The sequence below is a fragment of the Betta splendens genome, chromosome 4, assembly GCF_900634795.4.
Source record: "Betta splendens chromosome 4, fBetSpl5.4, whole genome shotgun sequence".
In the NCBI taxonomy this organism is placed as follows: domain Eukaryota; kingdom Metazoa; phylum Chordata; class Actinopteri; order Anabantiformes; family Osphronemidae; genus Betta; species Betta splendens.
In genome coordinates this window covers 18,509,376-18,534,099 of record NC_040884.2, presented here as the reverse complement: position 1 = coordinate 18,534,099, position 24,724 = coordinate 18,509,376, and the positions used below count along the sequence as shown (strand labels likewise).

The 24,724-nt window shown below is 46.0% G+C and overlaps 1 protein-coding gene across 2 annotated transcripts; it reads right to left on the bottom strand.

Moving 5' to 3' along the window:
* Positions 1-781: 781 nt before the first annotated feature.
* plod2 (procollagen-lysine, 2-oxoglutarate 5-dioxygenase 2) lies at positions 782-21,171 on the bottom strand. Of its 2 annotated transcripts, XM_029146159.3 has the most exons (20): positions 20,729-21,171; positions 13,199-13,290; positions 12,722-12,858; positions 11,659-11,822; positions 10,141-10,253; positions 9,981-10,044; positions 9,709-9,806; positions 8,849-8,950; positions 6,982-7,107; positions 6,745-6,866; positions 6,146-6,250; positions 5,397-5,522; positions 4,986-5,127; positions 4,377-4,439; positions 3,353-3,466; positions 3,013-3,078; positions 2,712-2,816; positions 2,008-2,154; positions 1,798-1,923; positions 782-1,710 (listed from the first exon to the last, which is right to left on the bottom strand). In XM_029146159.3, the coding sequence occupies exons 1-20, from the start codon at positions 20,829-20,831 to the stop codon at positions 1,555-1,557; spliced, it is 2,271 nt and encodes a 756-aa protein (XP_029001992.1). In that variant the 5' UTR covers positions 20,832-21,171; the 3' UTR covers positions 782-1,554. The 2 variants fall into 2 exon arrangements, with proteins under 2 accessions (XP_029001992.1, XP_029001993.1); XM_029146160.3 differs by lacking the exon at positions 4,377-4,439.
* Between the last annotated feature and the right edge of the window lie 3,553 nt (positions 21,172-24,724).

The following is a 24,724-nucleotide window of genomic DNA, read 5'->3' as shown; positions in this document are numbered from 1 at the left end:
CTGCTAGGAATGCAGCTTTTCCTGCGTGCCTGGCCGAGATCAATGTCACCTTTCAGAGGGTCTGGACTCAGGGAAATTATGGCCACAAAGGGCTCTTTCACCAGGAGAGAGCCTTTCCCCTGTGCTGACCTAAACCCCCCCCTTCCACCCCCCACTACCTCTCGCGTAGCTGCTACTTAGACATTCAGCCTTCAGCGAGCCTTCACAGGGAGCAGAAAGCCAGGGAGTCAACCCTGCAGGTAAAACACATGTGCCTCGTGGCCAGGGGTCTCCAGGGACTGTGGGTGCTAAAAGGTAATGAGGTTTGATAGGAAGGTGAGATCTTAGATGGTTCCTCATAAGGGAAGTACAGAGCCAGGCTTGATGTTGTGTGTAGTTTAACACGCGAAAGCTTGTAAGTGCTAAAATACTGCCGTACGCCCCTGTCAGCAACCGCCCAGGGTACGTCCTACGCCTCAGCCTGAAACAGCTGATTAACATGGCAGGTACACGTACGCTACAAATCAATGAGCAGCTCCTTTTGCAGCCGTCCACATCTTTCCATTTGCTCTGTCATCGCTGTTACAACATCCATCTGTTCGACCCCTAGTGTAAACTGAACTGCATTTGCACTGATTGTTTCTACAGGTGATGGGAGGCGTGTTGAAGGGAGAACAACTTGACAGACCTTAAAGATGAGCTGATAACAGCCATAAACAATGGAGCATTCTCCCTGCAGAGCGAGGGCTCACTTCCAGACATTCTTTAGCTTCTGCCAGTAAAAGACTCAAATGACGCAAGATCACAGTGGGAAGAGAAAACATTTTTTAATAAAGTAATTTATCAAATGTTGACAATAAGTTAAACAACTTTGTTGAATCTCAAAACTCATTCACACACACCTTTCAAAATCAGTATTGCAGAAATGTTTCTTAGGAAAGTTTAATTTGACCAAATAGAGAAGGAAAAACTTTTCAAGTAAAAAAGAATACTGTCCTTAGCCAGAATTAATTAATTCTAGTATCCAGTATATCCACTTCTACAGGGTGGAAAATACCCCAGCTTATACCCCAACAATGCAAAGGTTGAATGTTTGAGCACCACAGTAATTTTTGAAGCAGTGACGTTCTTACAGTAAAAAGTCTTCAGTGATATTTTACCTGAAACACAAATTGAGACAGCTGCCTTGCATGGTACAGTTTACCTCCAGCAAAGCCATGAGTGTGTGTCAAACAATGATCGTGTTTGAGCTGAAAATCCCGACAAGCTACAGCACCAATAATCGCCTCTTATCTTGGTTTTAAATCTAAATCTACGTGGTTTAAATGGAAACGGAGGACGTGACCCCTGCTAGCGTGCTGGAGTACTCCCTTTGCATGTATGAATTATTTTTGTCCCTTCCTTTTCCATTCTACACTCTGTTTGACAGAGATCTGTTTAATGCAATTATTTACTCTTTAAAGAACTTTAAAGAAGAACTGCATCAGTTTAACATCTGCTGCAAAAGGCGTCAAATCAAGAAAAAAAAACATAAGCAAAGCAAGGTCAAAGGTCATGTGCAGCGTTATCAGGTATTCAGGGATCAATGAAGGACACTGCGATGTAACGGGTGCCGTTGGTGGTGGGGAGGCCTTCGTGGAGGTGAGTCAACCGTCCGGGGTGCATGAAGCTCCAGCCTTTGCGCGGTGACTCGATGGAGCAGTTATACCTATGGAACCGGCAACCGCCGCCCTGAGGAGGAGATGAAAAATACTTACAGTAGTAAGGATTGATGCCCGTGAAATATTGTGACTCAACTCCATTATTGTAGTTTCTTACCTGAAAGTCGCTGTCTTTGTTGTTCAGGGCGATGTTGATGGTAAAGGTGGAGGAGTCATGGTGGGGCCTCAGGTACGCTTGTCTGTCCGGCGTGTATTTCACCACAAAGTTCATTATAGCGTAACCCTGCAAAGGCAAACGTGCGGTTAAATCGCATCAGTTACAAAAGCCCAACGCATCCAGCGTCGTAGCTGTTTGCCTCACACTAACCTTAGTGTAGTAGCCAGCGAAAACCTTTAACGTGACCGGAGAGATAAACTCCCGGATGAAGTGCAGCCACTCTTTATCAAAACCAATTTGCTTCATGTGGATGTCGTCTGTTGGCACGGTTTCGTAGCCTCCAGAAATCCGCTTGTCCTAAGAAAAGAAAAGTAGAAAAAGAAAAAACAGAGTGATTAACGATGGAACAAATGACCCAACAACCTTCACTGTGTGTGCGACCGCAGCTTCCGGAGTGATGATGTATCAGTAAGTGCATGTGTGCGTCTCTAAAACCTCGGGCGTCCCTGATGTCTGCTTTCATGAGGCTTAATGACCCATACAGCTTAGCACAGTCTACACATCTCTACAGATTTAGTCCCCAGGGCAAACTTTTACACACATTAATAGTTAATTTCAAATTACATCAAACAGGCTACATGAATTAGACCATGAGCAAAAAGACAAACATCATAAACTTTCTCTTTTTTAATGTTTAAAGTGGGTGGATGGTGCTAAAATAAAGCATGTTTGTGTAAAGCCATAGAAGTCTGTAACTTCAGAAGAATGATCTACTTTCCACTGCCTCACTCCAAGGATGTATTACTTTATATCCTTATTTGATATATTAATCTCCTCCAATCCCTGCCCCGGCTGAAATGTGTGAACATGACCACAGATACAGTATACTGTATGTGCCAGAGAACGGTACCGACCTCATGTTTGCCTCCAGACCAGGAGCCATAGTGCTCCATCTCTTCAACTAATTCATCACAGGCAGTCTCCGAGAAGACGGGGAACCAGAACACGTCGGGGCACGGCTGCAACACACACACACACACACAAAGAGACGGCTGAGGCGGATGCGGGTCACGCTCTCACCTTGAGCTGCTGCCGCTGTAACGTGATCGCCAGATACGATAGTGTATGTACAAAACAGATGTGGGGCTTCCAGTGCGACGTTATGTCATTCTCGTTCCCAGCCTCTGTCTGAGCTTGTTACAGATGAACACAAACCTGTTCCAAGTGGTTCTCGGTGAAGATTCTGGTGTAGTTCTGGTGGATGTACTTTTCTTTCCAATCCTGTAAAGAGCAGGAATTTCAGATGACTGTTTGCTGACCCGCATTCCTCCCAGGGTCAATGCCCCTCCGCCCCTCCTCCCCCGCAGGCCAGGTCTCAGCACTCCTTATCAGTCAGGAGTCTTATCAAAGTTGAACCATTATTTCAAAATCTCCTCATCTTTAATCTTTTCCATTACGGCTAATAACTGTTACAGGTGTCTGCTGTTTATCTCAGCTATTCACCGAAATCTCGTTGTTTGTGGAGGAAGAATAATGAGAGCTTGTAATGACTTACCACGGGGTTTTCAAATATCTGCCACAAGTCATTGTTGTAATGAGAAATGTTATAATTGGCTGTGGAAATGAGCCTCCCAAAGTCGTGACGGTTTGTTATGTACATGAAGACTCCCTGTAGCAAACAGGAAAAACGGCAGTCAGTCACAAAGATCTCACCTCCATAGCTACATAACTGTAATGCATGCACACTGCACCTTACTATTATTGTATGTTTGTTACCTGAACAGTCATCAGTCGTATAAAAAGCAACCTTTTTATCTGAACTTGATTATAAATTAAGAATCTTTAATAAGATTAAAGTGTGTTTACAATTAACTGAATTGTGCTCAATTTAGGTGAAAGAAGCCGATACAGATGCCATATAAATAATCTCAGATTATTTATGGGTTTGGGTCGTTGGTGGGTTTGGAACAGAACAAGTCGGGGAAGTGAGAGTAGTGGGAGAGCAGGAACAGAAGGGTGCTGGGGAGCTCGGGACAAAGCAAATCCAGGAATTGAATTCCCTGTCCAGTGAAGCGTGGGGGAGGGGGCCGTGTGGGCGGCTTTGGACTCACTGTCAGACTAGGCTTTGTAATTACGGCCAATTGCCAGTATAAAAAAATCTTTATATAAGTTACGTGAGTTAAATAGATTTTGGAGCCTAGTCTGAGATCAGCCAGTGTTTGAGGGAGCAGCTGGTTATGTGTGGTGGTTGTTCACTCTAAAGCATCAGAACAGGGGACTCCAAGCTTCTTACTCCTCCATAATCTCCTCTTGGAAACAATTATAAAGCAGAACTCTATCTTTAGACAAACTTGTTCTCATGAAAGTGTACATTAAATAACATTTGATAGTGTACACAGTCTATGTTATGTATGATGCATATATAATTTAAAGAGGGTAATTGAGCAGTGCCCAAACACTCCACTGTCCATGAAAAGGACTCTGCTTGTGAAATCAGCCAAAGCTTGGAACGGCTTCTGAGCACTATCCCACTGGAAAATGATGTTACAGAAAGCAGAATAATTAAAACAAATGGAAACCTTTGGGGGCTTGAGCATATGGAATGATTCCGGAGAAGGGGAGTCTTTTTCTCTGTGACTGGTCTAAAATAAAGGAGAAGCATTGTGTAAATAGGGATAACAGTAATCATCGTTTCAGAGCAAGAGACAATGTGTGTTACATACACAGCTACTCAGGTGGGGAGGAAATTGGCCTGCGTGTAAAAGGAGCAAGATTCCCTCTGAAGCTGATGTTTTGGTGGGTTATCACGGGAGGAAACGTGCCAGGAAAAAGGCCGAGCCATTGAAAAGAGGGCCGAGTTAGAACGAGGCACAGGTGACACAGAACGAGCTGCACCAACAGCTTAGAAGCAGAGAGGACCACGGACCTGGTTGCACCGTTTGCGGGTCACATGACAGAAAGGACAGAGAGGACGACAGATGCAGTGCCAGGAATATTAAAGCGCCGCGGAGGAACCACAAGCAGAGAAGGACCATGCCTTGGTGACCAGCAGGGACATTTAACACCACTCATACTTGCCAGGGTTTCATCTCTGCCTCCCGTCCAGCTGTTGACCTTTGACCTTCAGGGTTAAGGCTCTCCGCACGTATAAACTAGCAGGGCTTTAACTTTCAAATGACCTTTCTTACCAGTTCTCTGGCGTTTTTGCACAAAGCCATGTCCGGGTCCAGCTTCTCGAGAACAAAGTAGTTCCTCTCCTTCAGTTCGTTCCTCAGGGCTTTGCCGTTCACCAGGTATATGTGGGCCATGTAAGGAATGTTCCACACACCCCTAGAAACAACAACAAAAGAGTTAGAATTTTGTAACAACCCTCAACATTTAGTATTAGTGGATTCCTAAGTTTATTACCAGCCATGTGAGCTGGAATGTGATATAGGAGAAGGGAGTGTCAGAGGACAAACAACTGGTAAATGAGGTTCATTCAAACTAATTTGTCTTCTTTGTAATATAGATTTATGTACGGTCATAAACACTAAGCTTCAGTGTCACATGCAGGAGAATGAACAGCCAGAATGTGAAGAGCAGCCTCGTTGACTCACACTCGTTTTCTCTGAACGATGTCGACATAATCTTCGGATCGGGCGTAATAACCGTCCAGGCTCAAGGCCCCCCAGAAGTTGGACCACAGCTTGCCGTGACGAGTGACAAGGGGACCAATTATTTTTCTGTGGGGAAGCAATCGGCAGAGCGGAGAGATGGTTATCGTGTCAGGGCAGATAAAAACCCGTGGAGACGTCTCGCACACAGCCGAGCGCCTCACGCACTGGGTGCGTTGGTGGTAGGACTGGCCTCAGCTAATAGCAGATTACCAGACATGGACAGTACATCACCAGTACCTGTACTGTACATAGGTGCAACATGTCCAGTGATTTGTCCGTTTTTGCAATAATTCCTTTTGTTAAAGTTACGTTTTCCTTCCTCAGCTCCATTCTCATGCTGTCTTTAAATAGTGGACAAAGGCTCTTGGGTTGCATGCCTCCAACAAGTTACAATACCCTGCCACAGCCGCAACGACATCTAATTTACTGTATGGCAGGCTTTCTTCAGGGAAAGCGGGTTTTGCGTGTTTGTTTTTTGTATAATGCGAAGTGGCATTCCAGGGTTAGCGCAGCAGACTCCCTCACCGTTTCCATGCAGCCGGGCGAAAACAGGAAGCCGGAGCAGCTTATTTTTAAACTTTCATTCACCCGAACGCTGCCGTGGTTTCGCCACTTGAGGGACGGCTTCACTGGTTCAGTGATCACAACAGCGCTAGTGCGGCCCGTGTCCCAGTCGCTGTGTTGATTACCTGTTCTGCTCAATGAGGAGCTTCAGCGTCTGTCGGTTGGTGAGCATGACGTTGGAATCTATGCTGAAGTAGTAGTCGCACGCGGCGTCCTTACGGCAAAGATCCCTGATGAAATAAGAAACACACACACACGGGGCAGGGAGGCGGTGATTATTCAGTCTAGTTGATTACACTGAGTGAAGTAATCACAGCACAAGTTGAAATTTATCAGCTCCTAAGTATAAGGTGTCATGTTGAATTGCAGGCTCACACTGACTAGCTTTAAGCCGCCAGTGGATAATGTGATTTTAGGAAGATTACAGACTGCTAATACACCTTTGACTTCTTCATTATGGGGCTGTCCTGACCCATTCTCTAAGGCTGTGCTTGAACTGCACTGAAACAAATTATCACTGTGACAACAGACTGTAATCGGTAATGAGACATGCTGCGCATGTTGACCTGTAGTTGCACGTCTACACTTATAAAGGTCTAATAAAGGTCATGTCATCAGATATCTTCTACAACTTAAAAAGTCATTTAAAACACAAGGCCTTACAGTATATGGCTTTCTGCAAAGCTTAGATAATACAGTAGATGGTTAATGTGAGTACACATACATGCCCATGTTCCTGGCTTCTCCTTGGTTTAAGTTTTCTTCTGGTCCCACAACCTTAAAACCTTTGAACACATTCCTGTTCTGCTCCCAGAATCTCTGGATGTGCTTCTCGTGGTAAACCTCCTGAGGGGGCAGCCAGTATTAATGGATTAGAGTCCATATGTGAGTTAAAGTATAAAGGAGATACAGTAAAAAAAGAAAAAACAACACACACATGGCTGCAGGTGTGTGAACTCACATTGTTGTGAACAAAAAGGCTGAGTTTGTGTTTGGGATAATCCAGAGTCAGCAGCCGCTGGAAGAATTCAGGGAGAAACGGAGACGGTTGCTCAATGAAGACTCCGACCGTCACATTTGGAAACTCCTGTTTAGATTTGATGGAGGATGAATTAGAAAAGTTTTAAACAATAGCTCTTGGTAATGCAACACTGTTTAACATCAGTCTTGGATGATTTGGACAGTTTTTGTTCCACATGTAAACATTAGAGGAAGATTGAACCCATGGCTGCGTTCTCCTCCTTTTAAAAATGGGATGAGCCGCCTCCTTTAATTCTCCGTAGCATTAGGTTACACTGCAAAAATGCTTGGAAATCACTGCTCTTCCCATTATTGATGTGATGTAATGAACTTTAATTAGGAAACACATTAAAATCCATTATCCAATATAAAAATGTCTTGCTTCATGTGAACCCATTCCAACTATATGCCGACGACAATCCAGAATCCAGGATCCAGGGAGGAGCAGAGAGGAAAAACTTTCCCATGACAGAACTTAGTCTGGACTCCTGATCTTGACCAGTGCACAGCAAACCTCTGGGCCGGCGATGAAAAGGAACCCGAGCAGAACCGTCTAATTTGCAGGTTCCGCAATGACTGTGATTTAGGCGCAAAACGTGGAGCTGGTTCACCCAGCCAGCATCCGTTTAAATTGTTACAGAAGGACGGTGGACAAGCGGCAGAGACGGCAAACACTGAGCTACAGTAAAGCATCTATTAAAGCAGAAAGAGGATTCAGCTGGATTTATTTATACAGCAGACAAACTAGTGAGCTGCTCTTGTCCAAAACTGAAGTGCATAAACAAAAGCAGCGCCGCGAGTGACCTGAGTTTACCCCCACACAAGAATGACATGGTTCGAGCAGCATTGCCATGTGACCCGGTCGTCCAGGAGACTCTGTCCTGAACACACACACGGGCAGAGTCAAATGAAGCGACTCCACCAACCCTCCGATTATTGGGAACAAGCTATTTGCACTTATTATGGAAGGTCACGGAGCAGCTTTCAGACACAGTAGCTGTGTTTGTGTTGAATCAGCTCCAGGTCCAATAAAGTAGCCTGACATTACCGTAAATCTCAAGGCATGTGTCATTTTGTGTTACACTTTGTGCCTTTTTAGCAGCAAACACCATCCTCGTGTATGTTCTCATTCGTGTTTTGACATTCGAAGCCTAAATACCAGGCTTCTAGGACGGATCACCCAGGACTGTGTGTAAGCATCAATGCTCTGCCCACAAAAAGAGAAGTTAGGCCGAGTTACATATTTGACAGATGCAACCGCACAGCCGGAGACGTTTCCTAGTGCCTGCCATCGCTGCTGTCTATACGTCGCAAGCCTTGGCTGAACTCGGCGACAAATTTTCCGCACGACCGCTGTAACTGACTATGGTGGTTGAAGCCCGTACTGAGAAGCCCACTAAAGGCAGGCTGCTCCACAGTGACACCCCTTTAAATGAAGCCTTCTGGAAACCCAAGAAGCCATACTCTCCACCACAGCAGTGCACGGCTTCCTTTTCCCAAGTAGGTTCCCTTGCACTTTCCTCCTTTTCAAAGGGTTCAAGCCGGCCTATAACCTATTATACTTGGAAAGAAGTCACCAGCAGTCTGACTTATCTGTAGAAAGAGGACAAACTGGGCTCCACTCCTACCGTCTAGACAGTCACTGATAGATGGATGGGTTCATGCTAGAGGACCAGGCTTGGTTTCATCCTTTCCTATGTGTACAGGGAGGCGGCTCAAACAGTCTTCCCACAGCAGCTATTTAAAGATGGTCTGAAGTGGACAGCGATGAGCTGGAAAATGCCTAATGTCTTAATTTGAGCACTTACTTTTAAGCGGGTTAGGTCCAGAACGTCATCGTCGCAGTGGCTGCATCCGTGCTCGTAGTTCCATGCGTTGGGGACGTAGTTGGCCAAGTGGTTCAGGTACATCTGAGAAGGGAAGAGTTCAGAGCAGGTGAACGGCTGGTCACAAAAGATGAACCGCAAAACCTCCACGCTGTGTTTGAACTGTCCAAGCCTGTAGGAATGTGACAGGACTGTGCAGAATCACTTCTGGTTGAGACTATAGACTGTCTGATCTGAAAATGATCTATGGAACAAATCTAGGTAATTGTTCATTTTTTTTATATCTTTAACAACCTTAGCTGCTCTGTTTTTAGTCTGTGGGAAAAATATAATTTCTACTGTGCTGTTCACAAGGTTGCATTAACATAGCCATCATGTATGTGCCACCAGATTTAACCTGACACGCGAAATGAAAAAATAGAATAAACGAATGGTTACGGACGCTGACTGGCAGCCTCAGCGGGTGAAACCACGGCTAGGACACACGTCCTGTGATCTGCCGTTCACATTGCCTCCAGGTTTTTGAGCTCGTTGGGGAAAAATGACTCAACAATGTGGTGGGTTTGGGTTTTTACCAAGGACAACCAGAGACAGGCGGCTGGTGGTGGAGAGTCAGGGGAAGGAAAAAGAAAAAGGAAAAACCCTGGAGTGATGATGGTTTAACACGGACATCCTGCTTTGCAGATTTCTGAAGCTGTGACAAGTATAAACAGTATATTTCTTGTATGTGTGGGAATTCATGCGTTGAAGCTCAGTCTGTGGTGATGAAGTAGTGCGACAACAGATAATGACTTTAATGTATCCCTGCTGTTCTGTAAGCAGACAAGCTACTTGTTACTCACTTTGGTGTTTCCGTTGCCGTGGACGACCACTGGCAGGGAGTCGTACGCAGTGTTCCTGACTCTCACTCGGTCAGTTCCAAACTTGAGAATCACTTCATCTGCGGAATGAAAAGGAAAGTAGACCGTTGAGGGGCACGCTCAGAAACCCGATGCTCAGCTCATCACTTGGGCACAAACTGCAAAGGTTCACACCAATGTCAGCTACTGAGCTTCATGTTCTATTTTGTTCCAGAACTTTAAAACAATACTTAATTAGATTTTTCATTTCATACCAACTGCTCCATTCAGGTTCTGGAAAATTTGGCACTTGTGGTCCAACGTCATGTTGAGAGTTTGCTTAAAGATACGAGAACAGGGAGAGCTGAGCTATCGTAGCTTTTCTAGTTACTCTATTTATTATCTTACACTTTGGTCTTGACACAAGATACTTACTCTTTGCAAAGGATCCAGGTATATTTTAGTGTAGAACAGCTGGTCGTCGTCATTGTCGTGAAGGTTCCACTGAGAAACGATTCGGTTCACGTACGGGGCATAGCCAATAATACCTGCAGGCGATAAACGGTATGAACTGATTGCTTGCCCAGTGCAAAGTATAGAGTTGGAGAATATAGTTCCAGTTACAAGGCCATATACAACAAGCACATTGTTGGTGACAATTATACTGAGTCTTCTGGCTTCATGGTCTGAAAACCTTCCTTCAGGAAGCTGGGGCGCCTTCCATAAAGTGTGATCTTTGGCAGGAATCCCAATCACACAAGAAGTAGCCTGGGACTTTCCCTTCCCACAGCCTTTTGGACTGAGGTGCAAACGGGCAGTAGGAAAGCTATAATCTATATGTTTCACAAGTCACTACCAGCTGAGCTGCTGGTAGCTCACATCCTTTCTAAATGTACATTCTCATTTCAGCCATGCCGTGTCTTCTCATTTTCCCACTGTTGGTCACGGACACTGACCACAGCTACAGATTGCAGGGTTGGACCTTGTCGCCGATGTGCGCTGTTGTACATTCCCATCATTAACAAAAGCCTTGCGCATTGTAAACAAGTGGATGGACAGACGTAACGTCATCTCAATGGAAGGAGGAGGAAAACACACTTTAAAGGAACTTGTAGCATTTTATGCAAATCAAACTGTCAGGAGGTTGTCCACGAAATTACAGCTTGGAGCATGCGAAACTGAAACAATAGCGCTTGTTGTTGGAATGTGTGCGTTTGGCCTTTTGAGAATGTAAGAAAGCAGTCTCATTTGCAGCTCTTGCCCCCTTCACTCCAGTCCACTCGCCCACCTTCTGCTTATTTACTGTAGTTGTTTGGCTAATGCATCCCCCCGTAGCCTGCTCACATAAACACCGCTGTATTGTATCTGGATTCCATCTCCCCAACACTCAGCAGTGAGAGTCTACATGCCATAAACCATCCCTCAATGGTCACTTGGGCGGTAGCCGGAGGAACCTTCTATAAAACCTACTATTTCATGCACAATGTGGCACATTGAGGGGCCAAGACAAATCCACATGTCATGTCAATGACAATGAATGCTAAAAACAGGCTCTGATCAGAATGAAAGAGCTTGGCTCCCGTTTGGGAGGTCAGACCAGACTGATGACCACAGGGAAAGCAGCAATTCAGTGTCCTGGAGAGCTGGCTGGCTGCAGCTGCCCGCGCCGGCTGGATTTTACATGAGAACGTACTGTTACTCTTCTCTTGTTGTATGGATTTCATATTATGTGAATGGACTTGGCAAGTTTTACTTGGTTAAAGCTGCAACACTGAAGATGCATTGCTGCTTACAGTATCTGCCTGCATTCCAAATAGGCCTGGATGTTTTCTGTCTGACAGCTGATAGAAAGTGAACTCAAGAACTAAACCTAACCCTACTCAGACTTAGTTAGGTTTAGATATTAAGTGTTAACACTGTTAGTTGACCATATAGAGAGGTTTTGGAACCCACCTCCGGAGTTGAGGTAGCGCTTTCCGCTGCGTACTGACGGGTACTTGTCAGCAAGTCGCTTATCTGGCCATACGAGCCCTTCTGCAGCAAAAATCACTTTGTGGTTGGCTTGTTGAAACTTCCTGAGAATCTCCTCTGGTCCCCCAGCAAAGATGAGATCATAGCTAACAGGAGAAAATGAGACACAACAGATCATTATCACATTACTGTGGGGGAAATGCATCTCTCGTTGCATCTGACTGCGAGGTAGACGGACATCTGAGTGTAAACACTGCTGATCATTCCCCAGTGAGCGTTGGCATAGGCAGGCATTTGTGGAATGCTCTCGAGGAGAGCCCTGCTTTTCAGAGTGGGTATTTTAGGATGTGGGAAAACATGATATTTCTGGTGATTTTACTGCTTTGAGGTGTGAAGTCATAACAGAAAATCGCCATAAGGTGACTCCAGCGTAACCGCCTACAAAACACCCACTTGTACGACAGCCTTTAACTCTGTACTGTCCATGCTGACGTTTATAAGAAGACAGAGGCCTTTTAGAGAACCTGAGTTTCAGCCACACCTGACGGACCCATTCATGCAAAGGCAGGATACGTTTTTACAGTATGCCTCATCATTTCAAATCCTCCTCAATGAAAAATTACATTTCAGCTACTAACTTAAGGGTGTGACGGCTTCTCACTGTAATAATAACTAATCTCTTTCACTTGACATTATATACAAAGTACTGTACCATCATCTGCGCTCTGAGCAGATCTAGACCCTGTAATTATTTTAAACCTTTCACATTAATTCATTGTAACTTTCTATTTGCCTGAAAATGATGGCTATCATTTATTTGGCAAAGCTCCGTAATAATGCCCTTGCATGAGCGAATGGAGGGTGAGCATTACAGAAAGTGCAAAAACACTTTTTGCCTTCAAAACGTTTGTTACAGGCAGACGTTTTGCTACAGCAACTTTTTGTTTTACATTTATTTCTTCGTCAGTAAAAATTAGGTACTGGTAGAGAAAAAAACAGAGAGAAAGGAGGAAACGATACCAGGACTAGGAAGGTAAGAACATACCTGTCCACAGACAGGACAACAAGCTCCTCCTGGTCAGCCACAGCCTCCAGGGCCTCTTTAAGTAGTCTGACCTTCTGGCCTCCACCGATAGAGCGCCCCACGTCCCCACCCTTCCAGTCTTCTCCCAGTCCCAGCACCTGGGACAGAACACGGGTTGGATAAGGTACCAGACTAACAATAGGATAGGGATGTGTTGACACATCTGCAATGCTTAAAGTGGCACAGTAGGAGGAGGAGAGGATCACACTCTTGGTGGTTTTCAGCCTGGAGGAATCCTGGACCCACGGTGTGGACTGTCCCTTTAAGACGGATGGTTTGTGTAGCTTGCTACACTCCATTGTTTCTTCTAACAGGCCTAATCAGTCTTGTGAAGCCTATGTTGTAGCACTTGGCTGCAGAATGCGGGAGTATTCTAGCCCGTGGGGATAAACTGCACATTTTTTGACATTAATGTAGACTAGGAGAACACGATCTTACCTTCACAGTGTAGTTGAAATATTTTGCGGATTGCATAAAGCGATGGAAGCCATCTGTTTCCGCTGTTGCAACAGTTAGGACGAGCAATTTTCCTGGGAAGAGAAAAAATAAAAAAGAACTGTTGTGTGTGTTTTTCAGGCAGTTCGGCGGTAAATCTGGGGACAAAATGAATACTCTAGGTTAGATTTAAATTAGCAGCTCTTATTGGTTTCCTATAAATGCTAGATACAGTATCACACTGCACATATCCATATGCTTGTGTACATGTACTGTATATATGGGCATTGCAATTCATGCTTAAACTCCTCGTAAACCTCAGACCTAAATCAACAAATTTGTAGCAATTTTGTTCAACCGTCTAAACCCACCTCTTAAATTAGGGACATCTACTGCAGTTTTAATTTGATACAAGACTGTATTATTTTTAAACATGAACTCAATAATTTCCTTGGGTTAAAAAATTCCCACAAACATCCACGACATTTCCAGTGGCCCCAGTTCTGAAATCTGAGGTTTGAGGTAGGCATAGACCAAATACGAATTAGCTTTATGGCTTCATGTTATGCTAAAGCAAGACTGTAAACCACTGGGGTGGCTTCACTTGTTCTGGTCTGGATGAGAAAACAAACTGAGGATACCGTTGATTAGAAAGGCCGCCGTCTTTCATCACAAGTCAAGATCAAGGTAGTCGCTTTTAAATCTAGTCCATCAAACTCTACCAGACTGTTGGGAGGAAATGATTCATTCCCTGCTGCCAACAGATAATCGTAAAATGTGCAAAAGTCAGCCAGGCCAAGAAAAGTTAGACGCTTTAATTTGATTTCATGGGAACACTTGACTACTAATCCTGCTTTTCATGCCTTGAGAGCTGGTCTGACTTCTACATAATATCGACACTACGTCCCACTAAACCCTTGTAAATTATTTACAGTCCTACATTGGCAAGCAGGATTGGAAGTATAAAAGCGCTCCCAGTAAGGGACTAGAACGACCCTGAGGGGACCTAACTCCAAATGTGCTCCGCTCCAGGCCACGTTCAAAGATTACAAAGATTAACATGTCTTTGAGACTGACATTTTTAAAACGATATTATGTTTGTTGCATAGAAAGTCTCACTCACATGGAGTAAAGTTATAAAAACAGATTAAACAGAAGATAAGTGTTGATGTGGTTTTAAGCTGTTTCATATAAAAGCACTGTGGCCTCTGTGGATGGCAAAGTTGTATATACTGTACTGTAAGGAGGAAACCGGGTTTTGAAATTGATTCATACAGCAAATCAGATCAGTCGTTTCTCTTTGGATATTAACAGCCTAGTTGGAAACGCTGTCTTTTCACCTTGTTTGGATTCTGGAAAAGGAAACTAAACAGGGTCTAGAGTCTGTTTCCCATTTTATAAGCATTATTCTAAATCTCTCGTCTCCCACCCACGGACCCAAGTTAAATGACAGTACATGCAGTTTCCCCAGCTTTTACTGTCGACATGACGTAGCTGCTCCCTCATCCCAGTCTGGCATGTGGAGCTGTGGTCTGTTAAATAGCATTCCCAGAACTCGTCTGACAAAATGTTCTATTACAAGCTGGAAATAGTTAATCAGATGAAGCGCAATGAGAACAACATAGGTTTGAAATGAAGTCCTGCACAGAAGGCGGACGCCTGCTACGAGCCTTGAAGGTGGAATACAGTATAGCGGAGCACAGTACATGAGTGACACAGGGTCTCCCACATCTGGGAACCACATTGACCATGCTGTTGTGTAAAACAGGTGATTTTTATGGTTACAAGAATGGTTTACATGCTTCCTAATCCCATAAATCAGGCGATCGAGGGGGCAAAGGTGAATTCAATGTCAAGCTGAGAGAGGAAAAACTAAATTAAATTACTTACAGTAGAGCTTAAAAACTGTCTAAGTAATTTTTTTGGAAATGGGTGTGTGTTGTATTGTCAGTTTCAGTAAGTAATGCACCGAGATTCCAGAGCTATTAGACTATCTGACAGGCGGCGCTGACGAAGCACATCGCCACACTCGCCCTTGTCCTCTGGGACTTCTTGGCTGAACTTGAAACCTCCAGGAAAAAATTCTCCGTTGCTGTGATTACTGCTGGGACACATGGTTTGTGTTTCTCTTTCCAGTGAATTTAATTTGTTTTCCTGTTCCCATGAAATGTAAACTTATCACCAGTAGCTCAGTTTGGGTTTGTGCAGTGAAAGCATGGTGCGATCCCTTATTCCTGCTCTGCTGAAAATCTGACTTGTTTGCGATGTCGGAGTCTTTTCCTGACCCCATTCACACCTCTGACCTCTCTCTGACCTCATTTAACTGCAAAATATCCTCCTGTCATCAACGTGCAGGCCACACGGGCAGCGAGCTCCCAGTTAAGTACAGCCTGAGAATGAACCAACTTTGATTTAGAACAACTTAGACGGACACTTTTATTCTTTATGTGGGATAAACATTCGAAAATCACTTTTACACTAGTGCAGGAAAAAAAATGCCATATACAGTAAACACTTAATTATGTTGCTGAATAAGCTGGGCTCATGAGGATGGAAAGGTACAGACTGCTCTGTTGCCCTTACTGTAGCAAAACTCAGGGAAGAACAACAATAACTGTTAGAACCCAGATCTACACATCTACATCGTTCTCTACCCACAAATTAAATCGTGGGCCAACTGTCCGGTTCTGTGAAGTGCCATCTTTTAAAGTAAACGTCCTAATCGCACTAACACAGCTGAGACACAGATGGCGGTGCTCGAAAAAAGGTTTTTAAAGGCAAGTGCGCTTTTGGGGGATGAGTGTATAGTCAAAGTAAACACAACCTGCTCCTGCCGTCGGCCCCGTGCTCATCCCACATGAGGCGAGGAATGCTCTGCAGCAGCTCATCTCCAAGTAAGGACACGGATGCCAAGTGGCCTTTCTCGCCCACTCTTCCTCTCAACCACATGGGGCTCAGCCGTCTAGGTAAACTTTCACACTTCCGTGCTCCAGCGTCGTGCCTTACCGGCTGGAGGCTGAGCCTAAGTAAGCATTTCTTGCAGAACGGAAAGAAGCATAATGGGAATGTCGCAGCCTTAAATAAAAGTAGAACAGGATCTTTCCTCCCTGACGAGACAGCCTCGGCCAGGGAACACAAACACCTGTTCTATTTTGGTCATCAATGTAAATAAGCCATTTTCCTAAACTCTCCAAACTAAAGCAGTTCAATTAATAGACTAGGAGGAGGAACTGAAAAAGCATTCGGTGAAATTAGACTTTATTCAGACTTTCCTTCAAGGCTTGCACAGATGCTTAATTCTGCTCCTTTGATTGAAACCCAATATACATTTCCTGAACCTGGAAATTAGCTTGAGAGCCTTCCCCGAAACCCAACTCATGCATTATGAGGTACACATTTAGCTGTAGCCCCAGGCTTGTCTGTGCGGTTCCGCATTAAAATAATGAAAGATGTCAGGATCCTCGGAGACGAGGTACAGACTTAAAGATGCTGATCTCAAGTACAGGAGTCCCAGTTATTTCGCTTTACATGAGTGAGCCGCTGCCTTTGAGATGAGCCACATGTTGACAGTTCCTACTGGGATGTGTCGAGCCACCTCCTGAGGATTATTGGCTATCCTTATTCATCCGTATCAGCTCCTGGGGGATATATCTGGCTTTTCACCCAGTGTGTTTGGCTACGTTACCCTCAGGTTGACTAACTGTGTATCCCTGCAGTCTTATGCTGATCATTTGTGGATCTTTTAGCGTTTTTTACTTTCTTACAGCTAGAAAAAACGACTCCCAGCTCCTCCAGCTGGTTAATCGCAACATTAATGAGTATGAATTGGAATGAGAGTTCTGGAAAGCTGCTCAAACAGCTTGCGTTGGTGGGAGGGTTCACGCAGCCTTGACGAAACGTGCTGGCAGCTTTTAAGACATCTTGACCATTGTGTTTATAGGAAGACTTGTGAATGATCGACCCGGACTTAACGATCGTCAACTGTCGAGTCCTCACATGTGCGACTTTGCTCTCTGGTTGTTTCCCAGCCTTCAGCTAAACATAGATGCACACGACCCAACCCTGCAGTTACCGTGAAAGGTCTTCCAGCTTTAGAATGCATTACAATTTTAATGCAGCCACAAGCAGCTCGGGCCACGAAGTAACACTTGATATCTAACGGCCAGGAGGCTGCAGACATGCAGACATTCCTCGTGACCCACATTACCACATACCGTTGCTGTTACCTGGGCGAGTACTTCATGTGTTTGCAATTAGCGTCAGGAAGAATGGGCACCCAGGGGACCAGGAGACTCCTAATTGCTCCCAGGCTGATTAGCTGGATGTGATTTCAGCTGCTCGCTGTTGTGATAGGGTTTAGTTTCTAACAATGAAGTTGCCATAATTGATAAAACGTGGTATTTTCGTAATGCCAGACTTTTACAGGGTATCCACACTTAAGTCTGTGTTTTCAGTCACAAACATCAGACCACAGGCTGTAGGCTGTGGCATGATGTCACCAGCGCAGGGCCAGGAAACGGTTTTATAGTCTCCCCAAACGTCATGTTGCATCAAGAATAGCTTAAACAATTTACCCTGGAGAACCACTATAATGTAGGAGAAGCGACAGGTCCGGTCTGGTTTGTGTCACGCAGTGTTTGTGTCCCCAGTAATGATCACGCTGGGGAGAGTCGTTCCTGCTGGTGGCACAAGTGTCTGTAATGTAAATTCTTCAACTATTTCTAACGACAACAACACAGACTTAGCCTCATTTCCCAAGTGAGAACATTTGAACAGTGGGCTTTAATTTCTGAATTTATTGTTGTGCTAAAAAGCAAAGCTGAAGCAGCTGGGATGGAAGAAATTCTATTTGGATACTGACACTGGAATCAGCGACGTGGAAGAGAAAGCCCGGACGAGCAGTCGGACGCTCGCTAAGCGTGTGACACTTAATAAATTAGCTTTTTGGTTTCTTTTAACGAGCGTTGGTGGTTACTGGATGTAAAGCGGCATCACGAGCTCGTTAAAAGGCCGTAAAAAGGAAATGTGATATTTTGCCGCTGGAATACTTTTTATGTGAGGCGGTTCATCATCTAAATGATCACCTGCAACATTTTGAATACAGTGTTGTTTTTTATATGTGACGTGTCATTTTGAACAGCATAAAACACCTCCTACCAAAGATCAATAGCTGCTCAATCATCACAAACAGCCATAATATAAATGTTCTGCCACTTGCGTGTTTGCTTTCAGTCCTGCCATAAACTTGCCATGCTCCTGCTCTCAACTCGTCACCCTGCTGTTATTTATCTGGTCCAGTAGACAGAGCTGAACGCAGACATCACAACACATATTTAGCAGCAACGGCGGCACAGAACCAACCGTGCGGTGATATAGTGACAATGTTCTAAATCGTGATTACACGCTTGGCCTGCCAGCAGGGTTTGTTAGTTTGTTAGACTGGAATTACACAGTTATACAGAGCATGGACAACCACAGGTGGAGTTTCCTCCTCTGCTCTATAAAACGCTGCCGGACACGTCAGAGGCGTCTGGGAAAGGTTTAATCTGAGGACTGACTGCTCGTGACGTGGTGTCACGCTCCAGGTCAGCTGATAAATCAGAACATCACGACCACCTCAGTGATGAATATCTGTTAGATTCCATCAGCTGCTCTGTTAAATTAGATAAAATCATTTTCCATCAGACTCGAGGGAAATAAAGAGAATCTGGCAATGAAGAATGACTCAAAGCGGCTCGAATGATCAAATACGTCTTAATTAAATAGTCATGAGCTAATCAGCCTTGAACTGGGATAAAGGAGCTGAGCACAGACTCACATCACAAGAATACCTGTTAAAGCCAGTGTGTACCGTGTCAGAAGTGCTGTTAAGGCGGTGAGTCAGGCGTCGGTGAAAGGCTCCTTTCAGGTGCTCAGACAGTGGGGGTCTGTGCCGCCCAGGTTTTGTAACTTTCCAAAAGTGATAAACCAACAGCCACGTCCGCTGTTCTGCCAGTTGCCAGGTGCACATAGGTGAGAAGTGGCTCGGCGTTCCTGCCTCGAATCGCAGCTTCCTGCCTGTGCCGTGGCCGACGGAGTAAAGGGTGGGAGAGGAGGGAGGTGGGTGGGGGGGGGGCAACACAGGAAGCGATCCCTCCGCATCTCTGCTCACACTGCTCAGGAAATGCAAACATTGTACCTGCGAATGTGTTTCTGTAGCCTTGTAACTTGCCCACTGCTATTCCTGCCTTGTGTGTTGCCTGTCGCCATGACGACCGGCATTCTGCTCTCAGGAAACAGCAGGGGCACGTTGTTGTGTTTGACGTGGTGGCTGACACGTCGGCCGACTTTTAAACTTCGACCGGAGCCAATTCAAAAGCTTGTGACGCCAGTCGACGCACTGTCATCAACAATACGACGACAAAAACGTCTCTTTGAACATTTTAGGGCGGGCGAAGCTGCCACAAAGCTATTCCACTGGCACATGTGCTCAGTCGTGTGGCTGAAACTTTGTGCTGTAGCTGCTCGTTAGTGACGGGACTCTTAACGAGCTTTTTAAAGACTTTCACAAACACATTTTGAAAGTTTCTGGCTTCTGTGTGGAGCCTGCAGGCGGCGGCGGGGCCCTGATTCTTAGTCCAGTGCCTCCAGCAGCAGAATAAGCAATTAGCAACGTGTCAGATTCCCAGTTAGTTGATAAAGAGTAAGTCCACAGGACTTCACACAAACAGTGGCAACAAACAGTTAGCGCTCATGACGTCTGCAGCTTTTACAAGATGATCCACGACTGTGAAAATAGCCCGGTTTGACTCAGATTGTTTTAGGGGAACTTAGTGCAAAGGCAACATTGGTTTTTAAAGAGGTCAATAAAACTATGACACACTCACTCCACAGCACTGTATGCATGTACGTATGTTGTCTTGGAGGCAGAGCAGTTAACTGTAAGAGCAGGTTGTGCTCAGTTCTGCTGCACGAACCTTCAATTATAACATGTTTACAGCTGTTCCCCAGTTTCTCGAGCACATAATTGCTTGTTTGCCATTAAAATCGAACACTAATGGATCCCCTGTGCATTACGGTGCAGAGTAAAACAGGATTTATAGCTGTGTGATCGTTGGGTTTGCAGAACAACGGGGAAACGGGAGGGCGGATGAAAAACTCTGTCCTGCCGCTTAATGATTTTGCGCAAAGACGCTTTACAGCCCGACGCGCGCGTAAAAAAGCCGCAGCTGCGCGCGGCCAGGCGACATGAAGCAGAAGCGACATTGTGAGAAACCGCAGACAGCTCTCTTGTGTCGGGCGCTATCGTGTAATTCTGCGCTTCGACGTATGTAGCGCTGCGCGTATTTGGGTTGGCGCACAGGGAGCCACAGGCACGCGCACCCCCCGTGCGCTCACCAGCGTGGAGTTAGAAAACTGCGTCTGTGGTTAAAGAGAGGTGTCTATTAGCGGTGGCATCACGGAGGAGGAAAAACACGCGCGACGCCGGTAAACGGCTGGTGAAGTTTGACAAACAGTGAAGCGGTGACGGGACGTGAGCAGTCTGCTCGTTACCTTTGGGAATAGGCGCAGGAGTCTGGGGCGCATCGGTAGAGGAGACGGAACCGGCCAACTTCATCCAGCACGAAAGCGCAAAACAAAGCGTGAGATATTCCATTGCGGTTCCAGTGCGCGTTCCCGCACGCGGAGCTCGGTGCCCGACTGAACTATCACCCCCTGGACGGCGGCGGTCCCGGAGGGTCGTAAAGATGTCTCGCGATATTAGTGATGATTCTGATTGTAATAAAAAAATAAGTTTTGTGGACGTGCAGCTCCCGCGGCCGCTCTTTCTGCTCCGCTGAAGGTATTAAAAGAGCTGCAATTCAGGGAAATTAGAGCGCAACAGGCGTGGCCTCTTAATTGCGACGGCGGCCACTTAGGTTCACAGGCCGAGACGGCGGAGCAGGAAAAGGGACGGCGTTTACCCCTGACATAGGGACGTCCTGAGCGAAAGTGTGACTCAGCCCGGCTGTATTTGAACCCCCCACCCCCTCGTCAAACACCCCTCCCCGGTTCCCTCCTCCTCCTTCTGCAGCCTCATTAGACTGAAACCTGGAACCCGACGACAGAACCGCAGCGGTGCAAGCGCTAATGCTCCACATCTGGGCTTTTATTTAGTTCTCGCTACTGATTATTTATTCGTTATTTTCCCTGCGTTAATGTCAAAGCCTGCGCTTGTATTTTGCGAATTAGTTAAATACAGTCTTAAAACTTATTAACGAAAACCCCTGAAATTGTGTATTTGAGTATTAAAAGATTTTCTCTAGCATCCAATAAATGTGATTAAAAACAACAACAACAACTAAATGACATCTTTAACTATCTGAGCCACAAGCATTTAGTTTCCTGCCAAAAAAGGAGACATCAGCCAGTCTAAAATAAGACCACATGGCAGCCCGGTCTTTTGTTTTGAAAAATAGGCTAAATTATAAATCAACATGTGCTGCCTATTGTAATAAAGTGCAATTTGGCCCAGCTTTGCTCTCCTCAGCCCCTCTGACAGATACCACACACCCTTATCTGGCCATGGAAAGTGTATTAAAGCCTGACTACGGCTGCAGATGTTGGTGCCACAGCAGCGTAAACACGCGATGACGAGGGAAACAGAAAGCCTGCGTCGACGCCGGCTTCGCTGTTTATCGGCCTTTGACCCTAATCCGGTCTGGTTGTCGTTCACCCAGACGCTCGCTGCAGTAACACTTTGCCTGGCTGTTGTGATGACAGCCCGGGCTGTTCCACGCCATGACATCACTGAGGGGGAGGAAAAGTTGAACATGTTTATGAGATAAGTTACTTCTTTCCAGCGGGGCCTCTGATAAACCACGAAAATGTGGAGCCGTGCCAGAACCCTCGGAGTGGGTGAGTGGACTTGGAGTTCAGCCATCAGGCTTTTACCGAAATCCGTCATGAAAGCGACACGGCCACACTTCAGGCCAGCACCAGTCAAGGTACAACAAACACGCGCTGATCCTATTTGAGATCGAAATGAGCTTCACACATGCGAAAGGCGGCGCCTCAGATATTTAACAGGGATCTTTTCCCTGTGGCTTCGTGAGGGAACTCTCTGCAGCTGGAAAATGTATGTAAACGTAATGGTGTTTGTGGTGCAGAGCCTCATGCTGCATCTTGGCAGCCTGCTACGGTACGTCCCGATCCGGTTCACTGGCCCAACGGAGGAGCGCAGCACTCCGGCGCTAGTGGAACCTCCTTTGGGTTTGATTACTGTCGTTACACGGCTGATTTCATCTGCCGTCAGAGACGGGTCCTTGGGGGGGGGTTACTGCACTGCCGTCTGCACGAGTCATGGCTCCCGCCGGATTCCGGCCCTCGGCGTCGGCCGGGAGCTGCAGCAAGGCGGCGTGTTTTTGTGCGTGCAGCGGTGGCGCTGGTTTAAACTGGGCCCACATGCGGTGCGGGTGAGGAAATTACATTTAATTACGTGAAAATTGGCAGATGCAGTGGCTGCGAGGGCTGAATGCCGGCGGCTCCTGGACGGCGTGGCACACCTGCACGTGATTACGACACACACACACACACACACACACACACACACACACACACATACACACATACACACATACAGACACACACACACACACACACACATACACACATACACACATACAGACACACACACACACACACACAGAGGGAGAGAGAGGGAGACACACACACACACACACACACACACACACACACACACACAGAGGGAGAGAGAGGGAGACGCACACACACACACACACATACAGACACATAGAGAGAGTGAGAGAGAGACACACACACACACACACACACACACACACACACACACACACACACACACACACACACACACACACACACACGCTGGGCCCCAGTGGATGGAGGCAGACACTGGATTTCCACAAAACCTGACACAAGGCCACGGACTTTGTTGGAAACATTCCTGCAACACAGGTGGCGTGATGTCAACTCTGCCTTTTAATTTCGGTTTATTCCACAACCAAAAAGAAAAAAACCCACACACAAGCGTCGAGTCTCTGTCCTTGCAGTAGCCTGGGATTAAACTTGTTCTTCTTTCTTTCCTGTTGAGTGCAGCTTCCTGCTACACTCAACAGGAAAGAAACTGAAATTACTCACTGACCTTCTTATAATTACTACCATCAATAAATATTTGGCTGTAGAAACTAGGAAATGATTAGTTGTCCCAATCATTTGTGTCCGTGTCCGTGAGGGAATAACTGAGCAGGAATCCTCAGGACCGGCTTTCCTTGTACTCACTGCTCTATTTTTGATGTCAGCCTCTTTTGAAGGGAGAGCTGGATGTTTCTGCAATTTGCCCCAATGAATCACATTTCCTAGACACCGTGTCCCCTGAACCCTACTTCAGAAGCCACAATTGCACCGTGATTGTCGAAGAATGGGTTTTATTTTTATCCCGGGCGCTTTGATCACTCCACAGAAAGTTTAATTACTAGTCCAGATCAATGGAACGGGCAGCAGCCCTCGCCTCCGCTCAGATCCTTTTCCTCATCACGACGACATCGCTGGCCGCGACGTGACTCTGCTGGCTCCATTTATGAGGCTGCAGGGCAGCTATTGGCGCAGGATGCGGTCTAGGGTTGGTGGGAGGGTGGATCTGAAGGGGTTTCATCAACACCTCATTTAATCTAGGACCAAAGAACTTTTAACAAGCACAGCAAGTAGATTTTTAATGTCACCCCAGAGACTTGCCACAAAGAGACAGGGGTTAAATGTGGATTAATTCACTTTGATCGTGGGCGGTCTTTCATCCGTTTGCTTCATCCTGAACTTACTGTAAAGACTGGAGCAGCAAACGTCTCCGTATTAAACGCTGACTGAACGCAGGGTTAAAAGATGTTTGCAATTTACCAGCCCGTGTGATTTTTCTGCCCCATAAATTAGCCTTTTCTCCTGGACATGCCGGGGGTTTTGGGCAGTGTTCATTGAAAATTATACATAATGAGCTCCTTTGTCGGCCTTTCATTTCAATGTCATCATTAGGCGGCCATGTTGAAACCACACGGCTCCAAAAATATACAAGAAGCAGGCTGAGGAGGATTCAACCTTGGACCGAGCCCGTCCTCCCGGTGCCACCTTCATGCCCTGTAACACACACGCTGCCGGTTTGGCTGCTGGTTTGGCTTCTTGGGTCGGATGCTCGTTGGGAGCGTCACTTTCAGGGTATCGGCGTGTTTGCGTTGACCACCTCCCCCGTTTAGCTGCGTTTACAGCTGCTCTCCCTCCGTCCTACGTTTGGCTTGTTTTCCTGGGCTGTTTGCACAGATGCTGCTCCAGCCATTTGTTAATCACTGTGGCTTTCACAAAGAACAAACGCACTGAGGTTGCGCTCAGCGACACTCGTGTGTCAGAAATGCGTAGCGTTTAACCTGCAGCGGTGGAGTGACGGCGTCCGCTCGCGGCCCGCGGCTCCTGACTGCATGTAAACACTCACGGCCCGTTCCAGAGACTGATTCCCAGACGTCAAATATACTCTGACGACCAATCGTG

Bases quoted from the DNA above. Each gene is read 5' to 3' on its own strand.
- plod2 (XM_029146159.3), bottom strand. From the start codon at position 20,831: ATGGAATATCTCACGCTTTGTTTTGCGCTTTCGTGCTGGATGAAGTTG. The intron at 13,291-20,728 runs GTAACGAGCAGA...TTCTCTTCCCAG, and splicing joins TCCTGCGCCTATTCCCAAAG to GAAAATTGCTCGTCCTAACT. The intron at 5,523-6,145 runs GTAATCAACACA...GCTTCCCCACAG, and splicing joins CTCCTCATTGAGCAGAACAG to AAAAATAATTGGTCCCCTTG.